We start from the raw sequence: 21,794 nt of genomic DNA, 5'->3' as shown, positions 1-21,794 counted from the left end.
GAAGAGAGTCCATCGTACTTCGTTGGAAATGTGTGGTTTATTTTGTTTCCAATGTTAAGATCCGCAACTGCGGAAACAAGGTTGTACCTCAAAGCAGACAACAATGGAGGGATGCGTTCAAGATTGTTTTTTTTTTTTTTTTTTTTTAAATACAAACAAAATTACACTCTATCGCTTAAAAAAGGGAATAACACAACGGGTCCGTGACAGCAGGTCGACGGGGATCAATAATACTAACCTATGCGGTAGGCAGGCAGCCGATAAGACAACAAAATAAATATACTGAAATACCAGCACAATGCAGAGGATTTTAAAACAAGGGCGGCAGACAAACAAGCTAGCAAATGCACGGAATTCGAGAGTACAAGGTGTCGAATGGCGCCCAGCAAGTTAATATCTTGGCACCCTTCTCTTGGATCACCTGGGCTTAAATAGTCTTGATGAGCTTGAACTGGCTGCAGGTACGACTTTGAGAATTCTCCCACAACCAGCCCTGTAACTAAACACGATCTGACCAACAGAATGTGACAGCCGATGCCAACCAAAAAGGATTTTACGGAGAGCGCCGAGGCGCCAACCCAGGATAAATCAAGCCACTTCATACATACAACCCGGTTTATTCCCGGGACATTTCCCCAAGCGTGAAAGCCATGTCATGGGAATTTACCGGGATATAAGTCTGAAATTCCCCACATCCCTTAGTGTTTAATACTCTCTTGGGCTGATAGTCACTTCCCCAAATGAGTATCTGAAGCAAGGGCGTAGGTTTGGTCTCAACATTGGTAGGGACGATATAGCAGCAAAAACTGCATGTAAATGTTTTGCTGGGTACAGGACATTAATAAGACCAAACAGATTATTGAAAAGGGGTCAGGGCAGGCTACATTTCTCACGAATATGAGATAAGAGATGATGATCAATGAAAAATAAATCTGTATTGACTTATACCAACTTTCATGCGTATTGGTTCAGGTGAAACAACGTTTAATTCAACCTTTGTTTTCAAAAACTACTAAAGAACCATTTGAAGTGCAAGTCCTTTTGTTGAAAAAATGGGGAACTATCCATGAATGGGTCCACTTTTGGGGGCACTGGAGCACCCCAAGACTCAAACTAAAATATTGCAACAAAAAAGTGATTTGGGGAAAAAAAAATCAATGAAAAAAATATGAACTGTCCAAGGACCAATCTACATCTGAGCCATACTAGACTACCCTAAGACTTTAAATAAAAGGACTTGCACTCTGAAGCCACCGTGTTGCATTACCGTGATGCACATAATGCAAATAATGATCCAAATGAGGGATGGCAAGCTTGATGGCAGTCGTTTTGCAGGTTAGCAAGTTCACACAGTTTAATGTTATGCCAACTCTAATGCAGGTCTGACTTTCAGTAACAAAATTAGTGTTGTGTTCCCCACCTCCAGAAGATTGACGTCTTTTTACATTACTTACTGTGGCTGCTGCTGGCTAAAAAAAAACTTCTAATATCCCTCCTCTTTTAAGGGGGCGGAGGAGGCGCCATGTTGTCAATATGAATCTGTCGGGGTTGTGTGAGTGTGCGGGTGTGTCTGTGTGGCGGGAGGGTGTGTGTGTGTGTGTGTGTGGGGGTCAAGTCATCAGCCAATCGAACGTGCGTTTGAGGGGGAAAAAAATGAACCGGCACATTCAGCAAGTGAAAAGGGATCAATTTTGAACATAATGAAAATAATTTATTAAATAATGGTAGGGTGTATTCTATCCTTACAGCATATGTGAAGATACTCCTAAATTTTTATCATATTATATAAATACAATTATTATTATCATATAACTGAATTCATTATGAAATGCAAATAAGGTTGCTTAAAAGTTGGTGGGGACAATTTGAACATCCTGAAAAGTTGGTAGTGTTCTGTCCCAACCGTCCCTATGAAAACCTACACCCTTGATCTGAAGGCATCAAATACCATTGGCTGTGTGACGGAACAATGTCTAAATCAGACTCTTAAGGTCAGCTCTACCGTTAACCTCAAATAATGTGACAATGGAATGACAATTGCCTAAAACACTAAGAAGTGTGAGAGTTAAATCTCAGTTGTTGAACTTCACAATCTAGTAACAAACAAATCACCAGAATTCTTAAACCTACACCCTGGTATTTAATTTTTTGTGGATGACTTGATGTATGGGGTCAGACGTGAGGAAGAATCCACAATAATAGGGTTCAAGTGACGCATCAATGAGGGATCTCCAACCAGCATTTTGCCCATTTGTACCTGTCTACTTCGGGAAGAACAAATTGGTCCGTCCTCATTCGCTCGGGCCCGTAGCCACTCCATGGTGGTCTTTATGCTGACAGTGATGTAGTGCCCACTGTTAGATGCCATCTTAAGAGGAAGAAAAAGGAGGAGTACGTGGTTGGGTTCTTAGAATGGCTGAGGCATTCTGTGTGTTTGTGCGTTTTTTTTGTCATCTTTCTCACACAAGACGAATGGGCTCTGTGAAGGACCTCAAGTGGATGCAAACCGAAGCCATACATCAAAACGTGACCTTTACAGCAGTAGTGCAATAATGGGATGTGTTGGTAATGTTGTTAAATAAAGTACAGAACTACTTGATTATTGTTTTTCTCAACAGACATGTTTCGTCTGGCATAGGTTCTGCCCGTTTAGTACCTGATCCGAAAAGGTATTAAACCTGCGGAGTTGGAAAATGAAACATATCTTGTCTTGCTTATTGAGGAATATGCAAAAATCAACATTCATGCTATCTTAACCTGTTGCAGTCTTAGAGTTTTCGGAAGATTCCAGTAAAGGTCCGTTTAAGTGGACAAGGCTTAATGTGGGATGGATTCTATAGAAATAAGGTTGTTAAACTTGTCAAATGGATGCAGAGGAAGATATAAGTTGCTAGTAAGGTAACGGGTGCAAGCAAGTGCATTGCTGCCGACGAAACCTTCCTCCTCAAAAGACTGCACGCTAGCAGTTAGAGCTGCTAGCTTGCGCTGTTAGCCTAGTGGTAACTGTCCTCTACTGCTGTGCTGACAACACCGTTACAAGTCCCAACCTGGTCAAAGGGGGTGGATCACGTTGCCAGCAGAGATCTAACTGTTTACATTAGCAAATGGTGCAAATTAATATCTGATCTGCAAACCATTTGTTTTTTTTAGGGTACTGTTGTAAGATTAGTTTGAAATGATATTCAAGTTTTTGGGAACTGGTTTAGGGTTTAAGCTATATATAAAGGTAATTCTACACGTGAACAGTGGGCATTCATTACTTATGACTTTCTGCTAGTAGGTTAGCAAAGGTTCTTTGTATGTGTCTTTCTTGGCCGCTTAGGACAGCATGTCTACCTCGACATTAATAATCAGATGCTTCAGATCTCAGGGATATTGAGTTAAAAAAAACAAAAAAACAATGAATGACAGAGTAATTTTAAATGCTAGCATACCGAGCTAGCACTGCTCTAGAACAGGAACAGTGTTACCCAACTATCCAGTGGGGCAAATAAGTATTTAGTCAACCACCAATTGTGCAAGTTCTCCTACTTGAAAAGATCAGAGAGGCCTGTAATTGTCAACATGGGTAAACCTCAACCATGAGAGACAGAATGTGGAAAACAAACAGAAAATCACATTGTTTGATTTTTAAAGAATTTATTTCCAAATTAGAGTGGAAAATAAGTATTTGGTCACCTACAAACAAGCAAGATTTCTGACTGTCAAAGAGGTCGAACTTTAACGAGGTCTAACGAGGCTCCACTCATTACCTGTATTAATGGCACCTGTTTTAACTCATTATCGGTATAAAAGACACCTGTCCAAAACCTCAGTCAGTCACACTCCAAACTCCACTATGGCCAAGACCAAAGAGCTGTCGAAAGACACCAGAGACAAAATTGTAGACCTGCACCAGGCTAGGAAGATGTAGGTAAAACACTTGGTGTAAAGAAATCAACTGTAGGAGAAATTTTTAGAAAAATGGAAAGATCCATGCAAGATCTCACCCTGTGACGTCAAAATGACAACAAGAACGGTGAGCAAAAATCCCAGAACCACACGGGGGGACCTAGTGAATGACCTACAGAGAGCTGGGACCACAGTAACAAAGGCTACTATCAGTAACACAATGCGCCGCCAGGGACTCAAATCCTGCACTGCCAGACGTGTCCCCCTGCTAAAGCCAATACATGTCCAGGCCCGTCTGCGGTTCACTAGAGAGCATTTGGATGATCCAGAAGAGGACTGGGAGAATGTGTTATGGTCAGATGAAACCAAAATAGAACTTTTTGGTAGAAACACAGGTTCTCGTGTTTGGAGGAGAAAGAATACTGAATTGCATCTGAAGAACACCATACCCACTGTGAAGCATGGGCGTGGTAACATCATGCTTTGGGCTGTTTTTCTGCAAAGGGACCAGGACAACTGATCTGTGTAAAGGAAAGAATAAATGGGGCCATGTATCGAGAGATTTTGAGTGAAAATCTCCTTCCGTCAGCAAGGGCATTGAAGATGAGACGTGGCTGGGTCTTTTAGCATGACAATGATCCCAAACACACAGCCAGGGCAATAAAGGAGTGGCTTTGTAAAAAGCATTTCAAGGTCCTGGAGTGGCCCAGCCAGTTTCCAGATCTCAACCCCATAGAAAATCTGTAGAGGGAGTTGAAAGTCTGTGTTGCCCAACGACTGCCCCAAAACATCACTGCTCTATAGGAGATCTGCATGGAGGAATGGGCCAAAATACCAGCAACAGTGTGTGAAAAGCTTGTGAAGAGTTACAGAAAACGTTTGGCCTCCGTTATTGCCAACAAAGGGTACATAACAAAGTATTGAGATGAACATTTGGTATTGACCAAATATTTATTTTCCACCATGATTTGCAAATAAATTCTTTAAAAATCAAACAATGTGATTTTCTGCCCACCCCCCCCCCCCCCCCCCCCCCCCCCACACACACACACACATTCTGTCTCTCATGGTTGAGGTTTGCCCATGTTGACAATTACAGGCCTCTCTAATATTTTTAAAGGGGAGAACTTGCACAATTAGTGGTTGACTAAATGCTTATTTACCCCGCTGTATTGTGATCATCATCCACAACCCTGCTGTATTGTGAAATTTTTAAGCATTTATTGTTGTCTTTATTCTTCCCCTGTTGAGCAACACAATAGGGTGAAGTCTTTAAGCAACTTGAACAGGTTCATGCTTGCACAAAGAAGCATCGTTACCCCATTTTGGACTAGGACGGAGCATGAGGCGCTATTCCTTGGAGGCCCATACAAATGGAAATTACTATTACTTCACTTGGACTGTTCCATTTTGACACGGGGACCTGGAAATAATGCAGTAGCATTGATGCTAATTGTGACACAGTGTCATGTTAATGACAATTAGCTTCTTAATGTGGTTGAATATAATGAATACAGTCAATAAAACATCAAATTACAGACATTATGTCACTTAAATTTATTAATATGCCTTCATTCCAGATTTTCTATAAAACGATCACTACCGCTGTGTCATCAGTATGTGGTTTAGGAGCCAATATCAAAGCACCGTATCGTTAAAAAAAAGTCATTATGTATTTGTTTTTTAAATTACACTAAGTTGCCAAGACAGATGTAGTATGTACGAAGTTTAGAATTAAGCTGTTTACATGCAAGTCTGGTTAAGCAAAAGGGAAAAAAAATAATTAATGACATAAACTGCATGATGTATTATTTTCCAGTATTTATTCTCTGTCAGCACACTCTTCCGCTACTGTGGGTCTCTTTGCTCTTCTAAATATAATATTACCACCTTGTGCTTATTACCCTTACAAGACCCATAATTCTTCTGGTCACATGATTCCCCGCAGATGTGCAGTAATCACTGGTTTGGGGCTTCTGGCCACTCAACTCCCCTTTGCCCTCCTCGTCTTTAATGGCATGTAAGCACTTAGTCATTTGCGTCATAATGTCATGGTAGGGAACCTTTAAAGTAGTTTATATAGAGGCCAGTTTAGCATACACAGTAAGCAGGTTTATACAAGAAATCTACTCCAATATTGACTAAGCAAATTGATGTGTGTTCAGATATAAGATGAAACTGATGAAAATCTTATTTTTAGCCTTTTGCCACTTAGCCAAAATTATTTGCTATTATTGACCCTTCCTATCTGCAGTCTATTATTTTACTTTCTTACCAACCTATCTACTTTAGGGCTGCAGGTCTCGATTATTTTAGTAGTCGATTAATCTACCAACTAGTTAGTTCAAATAATTGAGTCATCGACTTAAGAACATTTAATGTGTTGTAGAATAAATTTCAGGAGATGTAAAACAAAGGTTCGCTAAGATTGCACTTTCAAAAGAGTATTACATAAGATTACAAAATAAAATTCCAGAGTGTTTCTTCAAACTATGCAGGATTGTACTTTCATTTTGAAATAAATTGAAAGGCCTGAGCTTAGCCTCAAATGGTATAAAACATTAATGTGAATCAAAATACAACAAAAGAACAATTGGTCAACTTGCATAGCAGATGTCCGCTAGCTTAAATGCTAATGTTTTTTTTTTTTTATACAATGCTCTTAAAAAAAAAATTGTTCAAACACATATTGCCACAACAAACAGCTAAATATACCCATTGGCAGTGTATCAAATACTTGTTCTCCCCACTGTACCTATAAACTACTGTATTTTTGGGACTATAAGTCGCATCTGAGTATAAGTCGCACCAGCCATAAAATGCCCAACGAAGAGGAAAAAAACATACTGCGGTGCGACTTATACAGTATAAGTCGCATTTTCGGGGGAAATGTACTTGATAAAATCCAACACATAGAACAGATATGTCATCTTGAAAGGCAATTTAAAATAAAAATACAATAGAGAACAATATGCTGAATAAGTGTACAGTATGATAATGTTATATGATGCATGAATAACGAAATGCGAACGTGGCCGGTATGTTAATGTAACATAGCTATTAAGAAATATTCAGATAACTGTACTATAAAGAACATGCTAACAAGTTTACCAAACCATCAGTGTCACTCCAAAACACCAAAATAACATGTGAAATTATATAATAATGTGTTAATAATTTCACATATAAGTCGCTCCAGAGTATAAGTCACACCCCCTGCCAAACTATGAAAAAAAACTGCGACTTAGTCAATTATGAATGTATAAAAAAACATAAACATTAGCTCAAACAAAAATGTACCTTATGTTGGTCTTAACAGGGAGCAGCATAATTCTGCCATGTTAAATGAGTTGCGTCATATTCACTGTTGCCACTAGAGGGCAGGGTATCCAACCAAATCAATTAAACTAAATGCAAACACTTTCAAAACCATTACAACTAGGGCTGTGCATCGTTTGAATTTGAGCGGTTTCAGTTCGGATTCCATGTTTCGATTCCAGTTCCAAATGATTCTCGATTCAGATTCTTTTAATAGGCAGGGTAAAAAAATTGCATAGTTTATATTAATTTCTTAACTTCTCGATTATTTTTTTAAATTATATGAACTTTCAATTAACTTTCCTATGAATTCCTCAAAGGGCTACTTTTAACTTGCATATCAATATCAGTCTTTTAACTTGAATATGATCAAGTTTCTTTACACAGGAGTGCACTTTCACAAAGATGTTTATTTTTCAAAATCTCAAAGAGAAAACATTTACACATATTCTTTTGCTTATGTTTTAGAGTGTCTTATGCTGCAGGCATTTTTACATGTTATTGAGCTACCACTAATGGTCTAACCTGGTGTAGAATATAAAACAAACCAAAAAAACAACTTGTAAATCCCAGTCCAGATTAGCAGCGGATGCAGTATAAAATCAGAAACAGTTTTTTTTTTTTTAGGACAATTATCATATCTGCCTTCTCAGGCAGTAAGCATGAGTGTTCAGGACAGATAGTGTCTCCTGAAGTGGAAAACGCACGTTCACCGGGTGTAGATGAAGCTTGAACGCATAACAGCTGGTGGCTGGTGCTCACAGCAGAGTAGATAAATAGATGCCACGTATCACTAGTGAAGCATGTGAAAAGAAAACCTAATAACGTAGTCTGATACGACAGAGTATTAGGGCCAAATTAATAACATTTTTAAAAAGGACTACGAAATTAGTCGTACAATTGCTACGACAAAGTCGCAAATGTTACGTAGGGGTAAGGTAGCTGTGAGCCGCAACGTTATATACATACATGTACCATAGCTGGGAGCTACGATGAAGCATAAGTATAAATTCTTCCTATTGATTATAATTTGATGACCTTTTAATACTGTTGATTTTAACGGCCACAGCAACGCGCTTCGTAAAGTACATAGCTGCTTATATATCTACATTAGCCCGATTTAATAATCCGACTTATTCTCATACTATTCCATCTGTCCGTCCATATATCCATCATCTCCAGCTTAATCTTGGGTCGGGTCACAGGGGCATCAGAAGACAGACGTAATTTATTGTTTTACTTACCTGGTTCTGACTGGCTAGAGGTCCGGCCCAGTGCGTCAAATACGCGGCGCTCAGCTACGAACTACTCGGCACTTGTATTCCATGAAGCCGGAGTTTAATCATATTGGTCGTGCAGCCACCTCTGCATGATGTTGCACTCAGCTGACTGGTCATTTTTCTTTGTGAAGTTGAGCCAAACGTTTGAGTGCCGCTGCACAGTGACTATGATTGAAATCAAGTTGCAATGCACAAACACACACTTCATGTGGCTTCTTCTTTGTAGTGTTTGGCAGCAGTTTTTTTACAGTCGGCGGTCAGGGCATCAAAATTTGGAATCGGAATAAGAAAATTCGAAAGGTTTCAGGACAACCAGAGTGTTATTCCCAGATCCCATCGATGCTTGATGCCCAACCCTAATTACAACACTGCACTAATTAAACGAATTATTGAAGAAGCAAAATTTGATTCAAAGCTTTTTTCTAATCGAATTACTCGAGTTAATCAATTAATAGTTGCAGCACTAATCTACTAATTTACTAAATTAGTTACCGATGTGCTTACCTATTTACTAAACTTACTTATTTAGCATTGATGTCCCGATCCAATCACTTGATCGGAAATAAAGGCCGTAGGTGTAAAAGACTGGTTTTGTTCATTTTCTGAAAATTTTAAAGGTCACATTGTGACAGAATGCTAATCCAAGTATACAAAGATTGTACCAAAGATTTGCAAATAAATTCTTTAAAAATCAAACAAAGTGGTTTTCAGTTTTTTTTTCCACATTGTGTCTCTCATGGTTGAGGTTTACCCATGTTGACAATTACAGGCCTCTCTAATATTTTCAAGTGGGAGAACTTGCACAATTAATGGTTGACTAAATACTAATTTGCCCCACTGTAAGTCGATGAAACCAACTTGGTGACTCTGCTTTTATGACAAACAAACAACAACGAAAATACACTCAACTAGCGAAAGTTTCCAGTGTACGTTTTTTTTTTCACATTAGCTTCCAATAATTTCCCAATCCAAATTCCCCTTACCGTACCATACTTATTAGTAATCGCCATCTAGTCTAGACTAATTTAAGACTCTTTGATGTTTACAATAAAGAGAAGGGCAACTTTAACAAGTCCTGACATTTTAAATGACAGTTTTCCAGGTTGAAAGTTTCTAATTGCACCTTTTTAAGATGGAAAATAAATTTAAATGCAGCGCAAAGCAAAGAGGACCGATATGTCGTGTGATATATTTAGGCTTCACAAGGCTAATACCTTTGAAGAAAAGTCACGTAGTATCGCTCGAGGGTGAGGGAAAGTTTCCGAGGAACGATGACAGCGATATTGCTTGACGAGGCTGTAAAAACTCCAGACGAAGATGAAAAGATGAGTGAAGCAAACGTGACTCAATAAAAGCGTGACTGCCCTGACCTCTCCTCTCTGTTCTTGCAGTTCAGTTTTGACTTCTATTCTAAGACACTGCAGCAATACATAATGCATGATTGTAACTAAAATAGATTATTCTAGGAATTTGCTGCATTGATGATGATTTTTTTTAGATCTCTCAGATAAGACTCAGTCAAAGCAATGTTTGGAAAACCCTTTTTCCCAACATGTGCGTGTGCATGTGTGTGTGCGTTCACGTGAAATGTAGGCTAGAGGAAGTTTACGTTCCACACAAATTAGAAACACTCGGTCTCAAAGCGGCCGCTTCACAGCGAGCCCAGTCGTGTTTTGACAACACCAGCTTCTCTTTTGTCGGTCTTCTGTTTATTTTGCAATCTGCTAGTCGACTGTGTCAGACACAGACACACACAATGACACCATAACACACACACTCACTCACACTAAGGCCAAAGCTCAGTGGGTCAGTGGGTTGATGTGTGTGTTTATGTCTTCTAGCCAGTCCCTCCTTTACAATTCTGATGGGAATGAGTGGAAATAGACAATGAATTGCTTCCCTCAAACCCCCAAACCCTAATGTTAACTACTTACGACTGTCAAACATGGAATCTCAAACAATAGAGGTAGGGCTTATTGATATGGCTTTAAAAATATAACATTACTCTAAAAATAGATTCCTTTAATTTCTCCTAAAACCAAACATTTTATTCTCCCAAACTGAAGGCAAGTCTATCATTTTAAGCCATCTCTCTCACACTCTTCTAACATAGAGTTGAATAGTTGAGGCAAGGCCAAGCACATGGATTGGGTCAAAAGTTCTCAACATCTGGAAAAAAAAATCAACTTTTGTGTTTTACCAGTGTCAGTCAATAAGTATCTGCACTCCATATATTTTTCATACAACCACCAGTGGCGGATGCTGGTGTTTCAGTGAGGGGAAGCTCAAAGTGTATGCACCTGTGAGGTTTTTTTTACGATTTAGGAGCTCAGCGGCTCTCGCTGCTTGGTAGGGAAAGAAACTAGAGAGCCAGAAGTTAAGTCTCCAAACAAAAGCTGCTACAATAAACAAAAAACACCAAAAAGAGAAGCTCAATTTTTCGCTAATCGTTCTTAAAAAAGCAACTGTTGCTACAATGATTGTGAAAGTCTCCGGTTCAACTCAGAAAAGCACAATAAAAATTGAAGAAAGTCTCACGAGGATGTTTATAGGACAAGATCGCTGATTCGCTCATTTCGTTGTCAATCAAAAAGGGGTTCTACGGTGGCCGAGAGGTGTCAGGCGAAATACAAAGTCCAAACACTTTGCAAATAGAAAAAAGCACGAACCCGAATTGCAAACGCTTTGCAAAAGAAAAAAAGCACGAATTCAAACTGCCACAACACGATCCCCAATTCCTAAAGCGCGATTGCAAATTGGCAAAAGCACGAACCCCGATTGCCATAACACGATAGCAAATGGCTTGCAGCACGACAGTAAATGGCTCGCAACACGACAGCAAATGGCTCGCAGCACAACAACAAATAGCTCGCAGCATGAATGCCAAAGGCTCGCAACACAACAGCAAAATCGTTTGTGCAGTAAACGTTTTGTTTGTGCTGCTTTTAGAGATATTTACAATCTTCTTTTTAATTTCGAGTGGTGATGCGTAGCTTAGCTCCCGCGGCTAAGGGAGCGTACCGAGGCGATCAGTAACAGAGGGGTGTCCCAGCAACTAGCACGATCAAACAAATTCGGGTCCATTTTGAAGTAAATTGGCGGGGCTTGAGATATTAATTTCGAGTGATGATGTCACTCTAAGCCCCCCATTTACTCCAAAATGGTCCCGAAGTGTTGCCATTCGTTTTGTGCTACGTTCGTGCTAGTTGTTTTGACACCCCTTTGTTATTGAAAGAGTTGGTACGCTCCATTAGCCGCGGGGAGCTAACCGAGTGACATCCCTACTCGAAATCAATATCTATGTTAAAGCATAATACTGTATCTACAAAACCTAGCTGACCTCAAATTTACCTATAAAAGAATTGTAAATATCTCTAAAACGAAAGCAGCACAAAACGTTTACAGCAAAAACGATTGACATTTTTATATACATTTGCAACTATACGGAGGTCCTTAGAGTTGGTCACAAAGCACATATAGCACTATACAAAGTTTCATCCTTTTTTTTTTTTTTTTTTTTTTAAACTTCCGGGTCATCCTCTTGCCGTTGTGCTGCGTGATTTTGCAGTTGTGCTGCGAGCTATTTGCTGTCGTGCTGCGAGCTATTTGCTGTCGTGTTGTGGCAATTGGGATTCATGCTTTTGCCAATTTGCAATCGCGCTTTAGGAATTGGGGATCGTGTTGTGGCAGTTTGCGTTCGTGCTTTTTTATTTTGCAAAGCGTTTGCAATTGGGGTTCGTTCTTTTTTTCTATTTGCAAAGTGTTTGGACTTTGCATTTCGCCTGACACCTCTCGGCCACCGTATGATTCAGCCTCAGAAAGATAATCCGATCATCATGCTGAGAAACAGCGTCCGGGCTAGCCGAACTCCGTCCACTGCCCATAGCTGCACAGCTTCCGATGGGCGGGATCTCATTTCGCTGTAATGGAACAATGCCATTTCAACTCAAGAGATGCACAGCGTCCACACGTAAAGGACTATGAAGCTGCGCCATAGAATAAAAAGCAATCTGCATCGTAACCAGTGATAAGAAGCTAATTCTGAACAAAGTTGAGCGCTTTGTAGTGCATATTTAGTCAATGACACACAACAGTATACATTTGATCATTCATTTTTGACATTTTGAGGGAAGCTAAGGTTCCCTCTTAGTCATCGAGCAATTGCCACTGAAAACATCATCGTACAGTACATCATTACATTGTTTTTCAACATAGTCACCCTGGTTTTCTTTCTGTCTTTCCTTTTTTTTTTTAAACCTGTCCTGTTCAGCTGTTTGACACGGAGAATGGAAGTCTAAGTGCGCAGTTGGTCTGAACAGTTTTAATGTTTCACATTGAGAGTTTGGCATACTCCCATGTTGATCATTCAAGATACCTCGTTTATTATGACAAAGCAGCGAACAGGAAGGGGTTATGGGGGAACAGAAGAAAAACACAAGAGAAGAAAGAAACACAAACAACAACAAGAAAGACACTGAACGTCTACACTAACTACTAATATGTTGGTGGTCAGCTAGATGTATTTCCCGTTGACACCATGTGGGGGGCCCGTTGACCAGGGAAAGAGGGGGACGGGGGTGGGGGAGTCTGTAAGCTAAGTGGTTGAAAGGGGTAGATTGCGCACAAATCAGCTCTGTGATCTGGAACCCAGTAATCGTGTGAATCCCTTGTGAGTGTAAGCCCGTCGGTGACCGACCCTACGCTGCCCCATCGCCACTCCCGGCACCGGGACCCCCCACCCGAGCGCGCCCTGTCACATCCAGCGGCACGCGAGCCCCACCAAGAGCGTAACAGCCACACAGACGAGTGGAGACGCCACGCGGGCACCAACCCAGGGCCACGGCCCCCACCCAGCCAGCCCGAGGGTGGGGTGGGGGGGTTTCAGCATTAGCCCATCCCTTCTCCCGCAGCCCAGCAAGGGTGCCATTGCCCCCCACCCCCCCCAGGATCCAGGGTGGTCCCCCAGGACACCCGAGCACCCATCAATCGCTTAAAGGGAACCATGGATAGAAAGACTTGTAGTTCTTAAAAGATAAACATATTATGAGTAAAAAATAATTTGATATTTTAGGTTTGACACAATTTGTAAAATTAGTTTAAATAGTAGGTCGGCATTGTTGTTGACGTTGCAGAGCGGTGACGTCACTGGGTTACGCTGCTGGGCCTCCACAGTATGACTCTAGCGACATAAACATGTTATCTGTTCAGGCCTTTAAACTTGAAGCTGAGAGGAACATGAATGGGCATGACAGCACTGTCGATATTTCATACGACGAGCAGCAAAGGCAAAATGAACAGGAATGACGGGATGAGATGAGACGACAGACAAAATCGGTGTTCTGCCAAAATGTGCTGCACCAGCGAAACGTCCTAAAAGAGGCGAATTTGACACCCAAAGTACTACCGTGCACTTTCAGCTTGTTTTGCTTCACTGCATACACACAGAACATACTAAAGATGCCTTAAGAAAATACTTAAACGTAGTAATATCAAAATAAGGGTGGTATAAATATGCTACGTGACTAATGTGGTCAACAGATCAACAATCTGCTTAAGTGATCTTCTAACTTAAATACATGTAGGCTCTAATAAACCACAATTGTTCTCTTGTACTAAAATATGTTGTTAGAAACACATAAAATGTTAAATCAATGACAGTATTTTATAATATTTAGTCCATATTTTGACCGTTAGTTGGCGCCATGGTTTGCGGCCTCGCAGTGATGATGTAATTGGTATCTTTCCAAATGTACAGCGTGTTCAACAATTGCTTATTGCTGCCTAAACTCGCGAAGTAAAATGCCACGATGTGCTGCTTTTGGATGCAATTTCCAGTGAAATGGAAACAAGGGGAGTGGAGTGAGTGGTCAAGGTGGAATTATTATTTTTAGTGAATAAATGTGCATAAGTGGAAGCTTCTCCCCCTTTTTGGTCCCTGTATGCACGTATCCTACCCACCATGCGTTACAACTGGCGCCCGAACATTTTTCCTGGATCCCCAGTCAAGTAAGTCTATTTTCTGGATCAGACGGTCCCACCGCGTCTGCAATATTGGTTTCGGATCTGTCCATTTTTTGATTCGTCGGTCCCAAACAGCAGCTTTTCGGATCAGTCTATTTTGTGGAATCGACGGCCTGACGCGGCTGCGACATTGCCATGGGATCGGTCTAATTCCTGGATCTTCGAGTGAGTAAAGACGCGGATTTAGTTTACTATTGCTATCTTTTATGTTGACTATTCTTCGTGGGAATTTTCCCCATATCATACTAAACAATTAAAGCACTATGGCACACTACAGTGACGACAGTGACTCTGACGTAGACCTCACAACAATGTTGGGAGTTCGTCAGGGAACGCGTGTTTGCGTACTGCTGAGCTCCCGAGTGAAGAGTGGTCAAGGTGGACATATTATTTTTTGTGAATAAATGTGCATAAGTGGAAGCTTCTCCCTTTTTGGTACTTTTATACACATATCCTAGCTACCACACGTTACAATGTACAAGACATGGATTACACAAGGTGTGCTCTTCGGCCTGTACTGTATGTAAAGCACACGACAGCTCTGGATGCTAACAATCTACATAATTATATTGGGATAAGTTTGAAAACGCAATATGCTTACCTTGAATATCTGCTAATAAAATCTGACAGCATACACTCCCAACCGGACTTCCCAACAGGACTCTCTCGCATCACCAGTTTTGCCCAGCTTTTGTCTTATCAGGTATTTGCTGCACGCATTTTTCCCTGAAGCTCGTCTTGTGAACGACCCACTGTGCTGTCCTGCTCTTCACTTTTCAGATCTGGTTCAAATAGGAAGGGTACAACTGACGACATGTTGGGAAAGCTAACGAGTGACACGCTGGAATTTCGGCAACGGGACCGGTGACGTCACGCACTGCGACGTAATATGAATGGCGACCTATCACTTAAAATAATTTTACAAACATTATTAAAACAAAAACATTAAGAGGGGTTTTAATATCAAATTATTATAACTCATACTAACATTTATCTTTTAAGAATTACTTGTCTTAAAAATAGAGGATCCCTTTAAAGCTACCACAAGTAAACACAATACTTAAAAGTATGAGAGGGAAACACATGCAAAAAGTATTTTGAGGCAATGAAATGTTACTAAAAGATAAAAAAAAAAAAAAAAATAGTAGGTACTTGCCGCTTTTAACCGATGTGCGCTTGTGTTGGACGTCTCGCCGCGTAGAAGGAATTGCAGAACGGCGGTAGTTTTCGTCTAGTGCCAGTGACAAACTACGTCCTCACCCAGAGCGTCCATTGCGCCCATAAAACATGGCGCCCTCTGTAGGTCAAAACATGTACTAAATATATATTTTGAAATCAATGGCAATATTTGATGTGTTTCTAATGACGTATTTGAGTAAAAGAGAACAATTGAGGCTTATTAGAGCCTACAAGTCTTTAAGTTCGAGGTTCCCTTCAAACGCTCATATGTCAATCCGAGTGAATGTGGATTTTTTTGGTGGGTCCGAGTCAGAAGACAATGGAAAAGAATGTGGATTTCTTTGGTGGTTCTGCCAAGCCAATGGATGTCGATTGTCCAATTGGAAACTAGAAGATATATTTTTTAGGGCGAAAAAAAAAGAATTTGGAGTGAGAAGGCTGTCAAAAAAGTGTTTTTTTCCCCTTGTAAAATTTAGAATATTTGGTGAAAAAAACTGAGTTAAAAATTGCAATGATTTGCATTGTGTGTGTGTCTCCCAGTCAGGTTTGATCCGTGTGTCCGAGCACGACTACTTGATCTCACCTCTACCTCAACATCTGGCCAAACGTCACAACTACAGTGCGCCTGATGGTCACCAGCCGCACGTCATCTACAAACGCTCTGCTGAACACATAGTCCGTGAACGAGCCGGCGACCCGTTGAGTTTCATCCCGTCCATGCAGCACCAGGAGCAACACCTGCCACACCTGGACCACCATCAACACCAGGATGAGCAACCTGACAGCACACAAAGGCAACACTTCTGTGGACGCCGCAAGCAATGTATGTAAGGGAACTTTCTTTTCCTTCTACTTGAAATTGAATGAATGTATTTTAGTAGATACAGTTATTGTAAAAATAAAAAATAAAAAATAAATCCACTTTTAACTAAGTGCCAATGAAACATGATCACTCAATGGCAGCCTTTCCGGTTAATTTGTTGTCTTTCATTGGCTACGTTTACATACAAAAATTTATTCATATTAAAAGCCTGATCTGAATAAAAACGCTTCACGTCCACACCCTGTTCGGAATATTCTGACCTAATCAAGCCTATTCCGATCAAAATTCTATTCCGAACGAGAGGGGTGGTTTATGTCAATTTTTAAAATTAACCTGTGCGCATGAAAACTGTTATTCCACAATTTCGGAACAAACCGTCATTACCACACGTCTGTGTTGTTAGCATACAGTGGGGCAAATACGTATTTAGTCAACCACTAATTGTGCAAGTTCTCCCTCTTGAAAAGATTAGAGAGGCCTGCAATTGTCAACATGGGTAAACCTCAACCATGAGAGACAGAATGTGGAAAAAAAAAAACAGAAAACACATTCTTTGATTTCTAAAAAATTTATTTGCAAATCATGGTGGAAAATTAGTATTTGGTCAATACCAAAAGGTCATCTCAATACTTTGTTATGTACCCTTTGTTGGCAATAACAGAGGCCAAACGTTTTCTGTAACTCTTCACAAGCTTTTCACACACTGTTGCTGGTATTTTGGCCCATTCCTCCATGCAGATCTCCTCAAGAGTAGTGATGTTTTGGGGCTGTCGTTGGACAACACGGACTTTCAACTCCCTCCACAGATTTTCTATGGGGTTGAGATCTGGAGACTGGCTAGGCCACTCCAGGACCTTGAAATGCTTCTTACGAAGCCACTCCTTTGTTGCCCTGGCTGTTTGTTTGGGATCCATTGTCATGCTGAAAGACCCAGCAACGTCTGATCTTCAACGCCCTTGCTGATGGAAGGAGATTTTCACTCAAAGTCTCTCGATACATGGCCCCATTCATTCTTTCCTTTACACATATCAGTCGTACTGGTCCCTTTGCAGAAAAACAGCCCCAAAGCTTGATGTTTCCACCCCCATGATTCACAGTGGGTATGGTGTTCTTCGGATGCAATTCAGTATTCTTTCTCCTCCAAACACGAGAACCTGTATTTCTACCAAAAAGTTCTTTTTTGGTTTCAACTGACCATAACACATTCTCCCAGTCCTCTTCTGGATCATCCAAATGCTCTCTAGCGAACCGCAGACGGGCCTGGACGTGTACTTTCTTCTTCAGGGGGACACGTCTGGCAGTGCAGGATTTGAGTCCCTGGCGGCGCATTGTGTTACTGATAGTAGCCTTTGTTACTGTGGTCCCAGCTCTCTGTCGGTCGGACATGTCCAAAGTCCGGCCCGGGGGCCAAATGCGGCCCGTGGTCAAATTTCATCCGGCCCCCAGCCTCTGTCATAAAATCAATAACGTCTGGCCCGCACACAGACTTAATAAATTGGTCAGCAGTACTGCTACCAGCATATGAGACAGCTTACACACTAAATGCTGCTCCTCATTTACCCACTAAAAAAGCAACATTACTCTAAGCAACATTACCCCGTGTGACCTTTTACTCCCAATTTTCTAAAATGGCGACAAGCAACAAAAAAAAAGAAAGTTGACTGTGACGGCCGACGCTTCAAGGATAGGTGGAAATTGGACTATTTTTTTTCACTAAAATACGCAACAACTGTGTCTGCCTCACTTGCAAGGAGACAGTCGCTCTTTTTAAAGAGTTCAATGTATGGCGATTTTACCAAACAAGACACGCTGACATGTACGACAAGATTACAGGGAAGATTCGCAGCGAGAAATTGAAGCAACTTGAAGCTAGTTTAATTTCACAGTAGCAGTATTTCGCAGGAGCCCGAGAGTCAAAAGATAACTCTGCAAAGGCTAGTTGCGAGATTGTTGAAATTATTAATTAAAAACAAATAATAAAGCAAATGTGACACACTGAATGGCTTGCTAAAATTTGCTTAAATATATTGTTCTACGTAAAGGACGTCAGCCAAGGTCGGCCCCCCACATTTTTACCTCACAAAATCTGGCCCCTTTTGCAAAAAGTTTGGACACCCCTACTGTAGGTCATTAACTGGGTCCCCCCGTGTGGTTCTGGGATTTTTGCTCACCGTTCTTATCATTTTGACGCCACGGGGTGAGATTTTGCATGGAGCCCCAGATCGAGGGAGATTATCAGTGGTCTTGTATGTCTTCCATTTTCTAATAATTGCTCCCACAGTTGATTTCTTTACACCAAGCGTTTAACCTATTGCAGATTCAGTCTTCCCAGCCTGGTACAGGTCTACAATTTTGTCTCTGGTGTCCTTCGACAGCTCTTTGGTCTTGGCCATAGTGGAGTTTGGAGTGTGACTGACTGAGGGTTGTGGACAGGTGTCTTTTATACCGATAATGAGTTAAAACAGGTGTCATTAATACAGGTAACGAGTGGAGCCTCGTTAGACCTCGTTAGAAGAAGTTCGACCTTTTTGACAGCCAGAAATCTTGCTTGTTTGTAGGTGACAAAATACTTATTTTCTACTCTAATTTGGAAATAAATTCTTCAAAAATCAAACAATGTGATTTTCAGTTTTTTTTTTTCACATTGTGTCTCTCATGGTTGAGGTTTACCCATGTTGACAATTACAGGCCTCTCTGATCTTTTCAAGTAGGAGAACAATTGGTGGTTGACTAAATACTTATTTTCCCCACTGTAAATGGAGTTAGTGACATAATTTGCCGGATGACACGTAATCACATCAGTCAGATACATTCATTGATGCCCATGGATAGTGTCATGTCATAATTATGACGGTCTTCTGGCAGTCTTAGGATGCTGCTGTCAAATAAAGTGTTACCTATTCACCCAAATAAATCAACAAATAAGCCGCACTGGACTATAAGCTGCTGGATTCAAAATGAGGGAAAAAATAGCGGCTTATAGTCTGAAAATTACGGTTTTAGAAGCAAAATGAGCGAAAGACATGGCAGGCGCAAAGACTGAACTGGTCTCTATCTGAGACGAACACTTTACTGTAGATGTTAAAGTTGTTGAAAGACGTGATGGTAGAAAAACGGGAAAAGTACACGAAATAACGCTAACGTTTGATGTAGAAATGGATGGAGCGATTGGCTAATTATATTTGAAATAGTAGTAGAAGAAGAAGCCATACTGACGACCGTGTCAAAAAAATTTGTTCCGACAGAAAGTGTGTTTTCCTAATCGGATCAAAGTTTTTAGTGTTCATGAAAACAGTGCGTCCGATCATTATTTTAATACGAAACATTATCCAATATAGGAAGTTTTGTCGACGTAAACGTAGCCACTATCAGTAAAAGGAAAGAAATCCTACTGTGTAAAACTGGCTGCGCATGAATTTTGTCTTATGACTCTGGATGTGACTGTGTTCTGAATTAACGCATGTTAAATGGAACGAAGCCTGCCGAATAACGGCTTTCTTGGTGTGGAAGAACACCTAATACGGACATGTATTTGAGACCCTAAAAACCTTTCTGCTTGACTGGATAAAATTGCTTCTAATTCTAACAGACGCTCCCAAGCTTCCCACTGAGGATCCTTTCCTGATGCCAGATGAGTTTGCCATGCCTGACGATGAAGGCCCAGGGAGACCGAAACGTTCCCCTATTGATACCAACCGTGTGGGAGGGCTGAATGTGGAGACCCTGGTAGTGGCCGACAGGAAGATGCTGGAGAAACATGGCCGCGAGAATGTGACCACTTACGTCCTCACCGTCATGAACATGGTCAGTGTCAAAATGGGAAGATTAGTTGACGAGAGACACCTCCTACAGACATTGTGCCACAGCTTCCCGTAGAGGGCCTGGCCAAGCAGAGCGTCGTCGCAGCTTTCACTGCGATAAACTCAAACACACGCTGCATTCTAACGCCAGATTTAGGTGGAAACAGGATGAAAGTGCATAGAAGCAGGCAAGAGTGTCCCAACAGTGATTTGGCCGAGGATTCAAAGTAATTATTATTTAAAATAGCACCATGCATGCACTTTCAAACGTTGTGAAAAAAATGAAATGAATGGAAAAAATTAGTGTAACCCTAACCCTAGCTTGAAATATTTACGTACAACGAATGACAACTGCCCTGCTTTTTACTTTTAACCAAGAATGTAGACTCATATCTATAGAAATTCCGAGATGTACGCACCTATTTACAAGAATTTTCAACTTGAAAAGTTCTTTGTTTAGTGATGGCCACCATGTTGGATTTTGTATCCAAACACAATAGCGGAACATTACATTCAAATCAGCTAATTTTCAGCCAACTGCCCGTTTTTTGGCCCAAAAAAAAAAAAACCTAGTAATTCAGACATTTCTGTGTCCATACAAAAAAAATAGGCATTTACGTTTTTTTTTTAAAAAAAAAATTTATAATGAAACATTTATAGGAGGCAATTCAACCTAAATAAGTTGTGATTGTATATAGAAAAATGCAAAATTTGCTTTTGTTGAGTAAAATTTAGATGATTCTACATGCTTTCCTCAAGTATTACGTTTCTGATTTGAAAATTGAGTGGTTTACTATCTGCCTAAAATTTAAAATTGCTCTAAATAAAAAAAATAATTAAAAAAATAAAATTAAATTAAAATTTTTAAAAAGTCACTATTTCGGGCAAAAACTGAAATGACAAGTGATATGACATGATAAATATTGCTATTAATCCTGAAAATATTGGTGATTATCTCTGCGTTTGGTAATTTTTGTGCATCTCGCCATTATAGCCATTTTATGTTATCGTTGTAAAAAAATAATTAATGGGGACTTTATTAGGGAACGACTTTGAATTGTTTGATGCCACCGCTCATGGAGACTCATATATGCCTAAGGGAGGTGCCTATTTTGGTTTTAGGTCGCTTGTGGCTTTGGTTTTGAAAATATTTGGATTTAAAGCTTTTGAAAATAGGCCACCTACAGACCAGTCCCGAAATTTCAGAGAAATTTCAACTTAAAAAGCTCTTTGTTTTTTGATGTCCGCCATGTTGGATTTTGTATTCATACACAATAGCGGAACTTTACATTCAAATAATCAGGTAATTTTCGGCCAACTGCCCGTTTTTTCAGCAAAGAAAAAGCCTGGTAATTTAGACATTTCTGTGTCCACCCCCCCCCCCCCCCCAAAAAAAAGAGGCTTTTACGTGTTTTTTAAAAAGAAATTTTTATGTAACATTTCAATCTAAAAACAACGAGGGCCAGATAGCCAGCAAGATTT

At 40.4% G+C, this 21,794-nt stretch overlaps 1 protein-coding gene across 3 annotated transcripts in view; it reads left to right on the top strand.

Moving 5' to 3' along the window:
- adamts18 (ADAM metallopeptidase with thrombospondin type 1 motif, 18) overlaps window positions 1-21,794 on the top strand; it is a 172,340-nt gene that overhangs the window by 34,901 nt on the left and 115,645 nt on the right. For 2 of the 3 annotated variants that reach the window (XM_057843203.1, XM_057843192.1), the window contains exons 5-6: window positions 16,230-16,512; window positions 20,102-20,316. In XM_057843203.1, coding sequence (XP_057699186.1) covers window positions 16,230-16,512; window positions 20,102-20,316 — 498 coding nt within the window. Of the gene's footprint in view, window positions 1-16,229; window positions 16,517-20,101; window positions 20,317-21,794 lie in introns of those variants that run through there. The other variant, XM_057843214.1, reaches the window with a different exon arrangement.

The sequence above is a fragment of the Corythoichthys intestinalis genome, chromosome 1, assembly GCF_030265065.1.
Source record: "Corythoichthys intestinalis isolate RoL2023-P3 chromosome 1, ASM3026506v1, whole genome shotgun sequence".
NCBI classification, from domain to species: domain Eukaryota; kingdom Metazoa; phylum Chordata; class Actinopteri; order Syngnathiformes; family Syngnathidae; genus Corythoichthys; species Corythoichthys intestinalis.
Note: the sequence above shows the minus strand (reverse complement) of the source record. Positions and strands in the feature narration are given on the sequence as shown.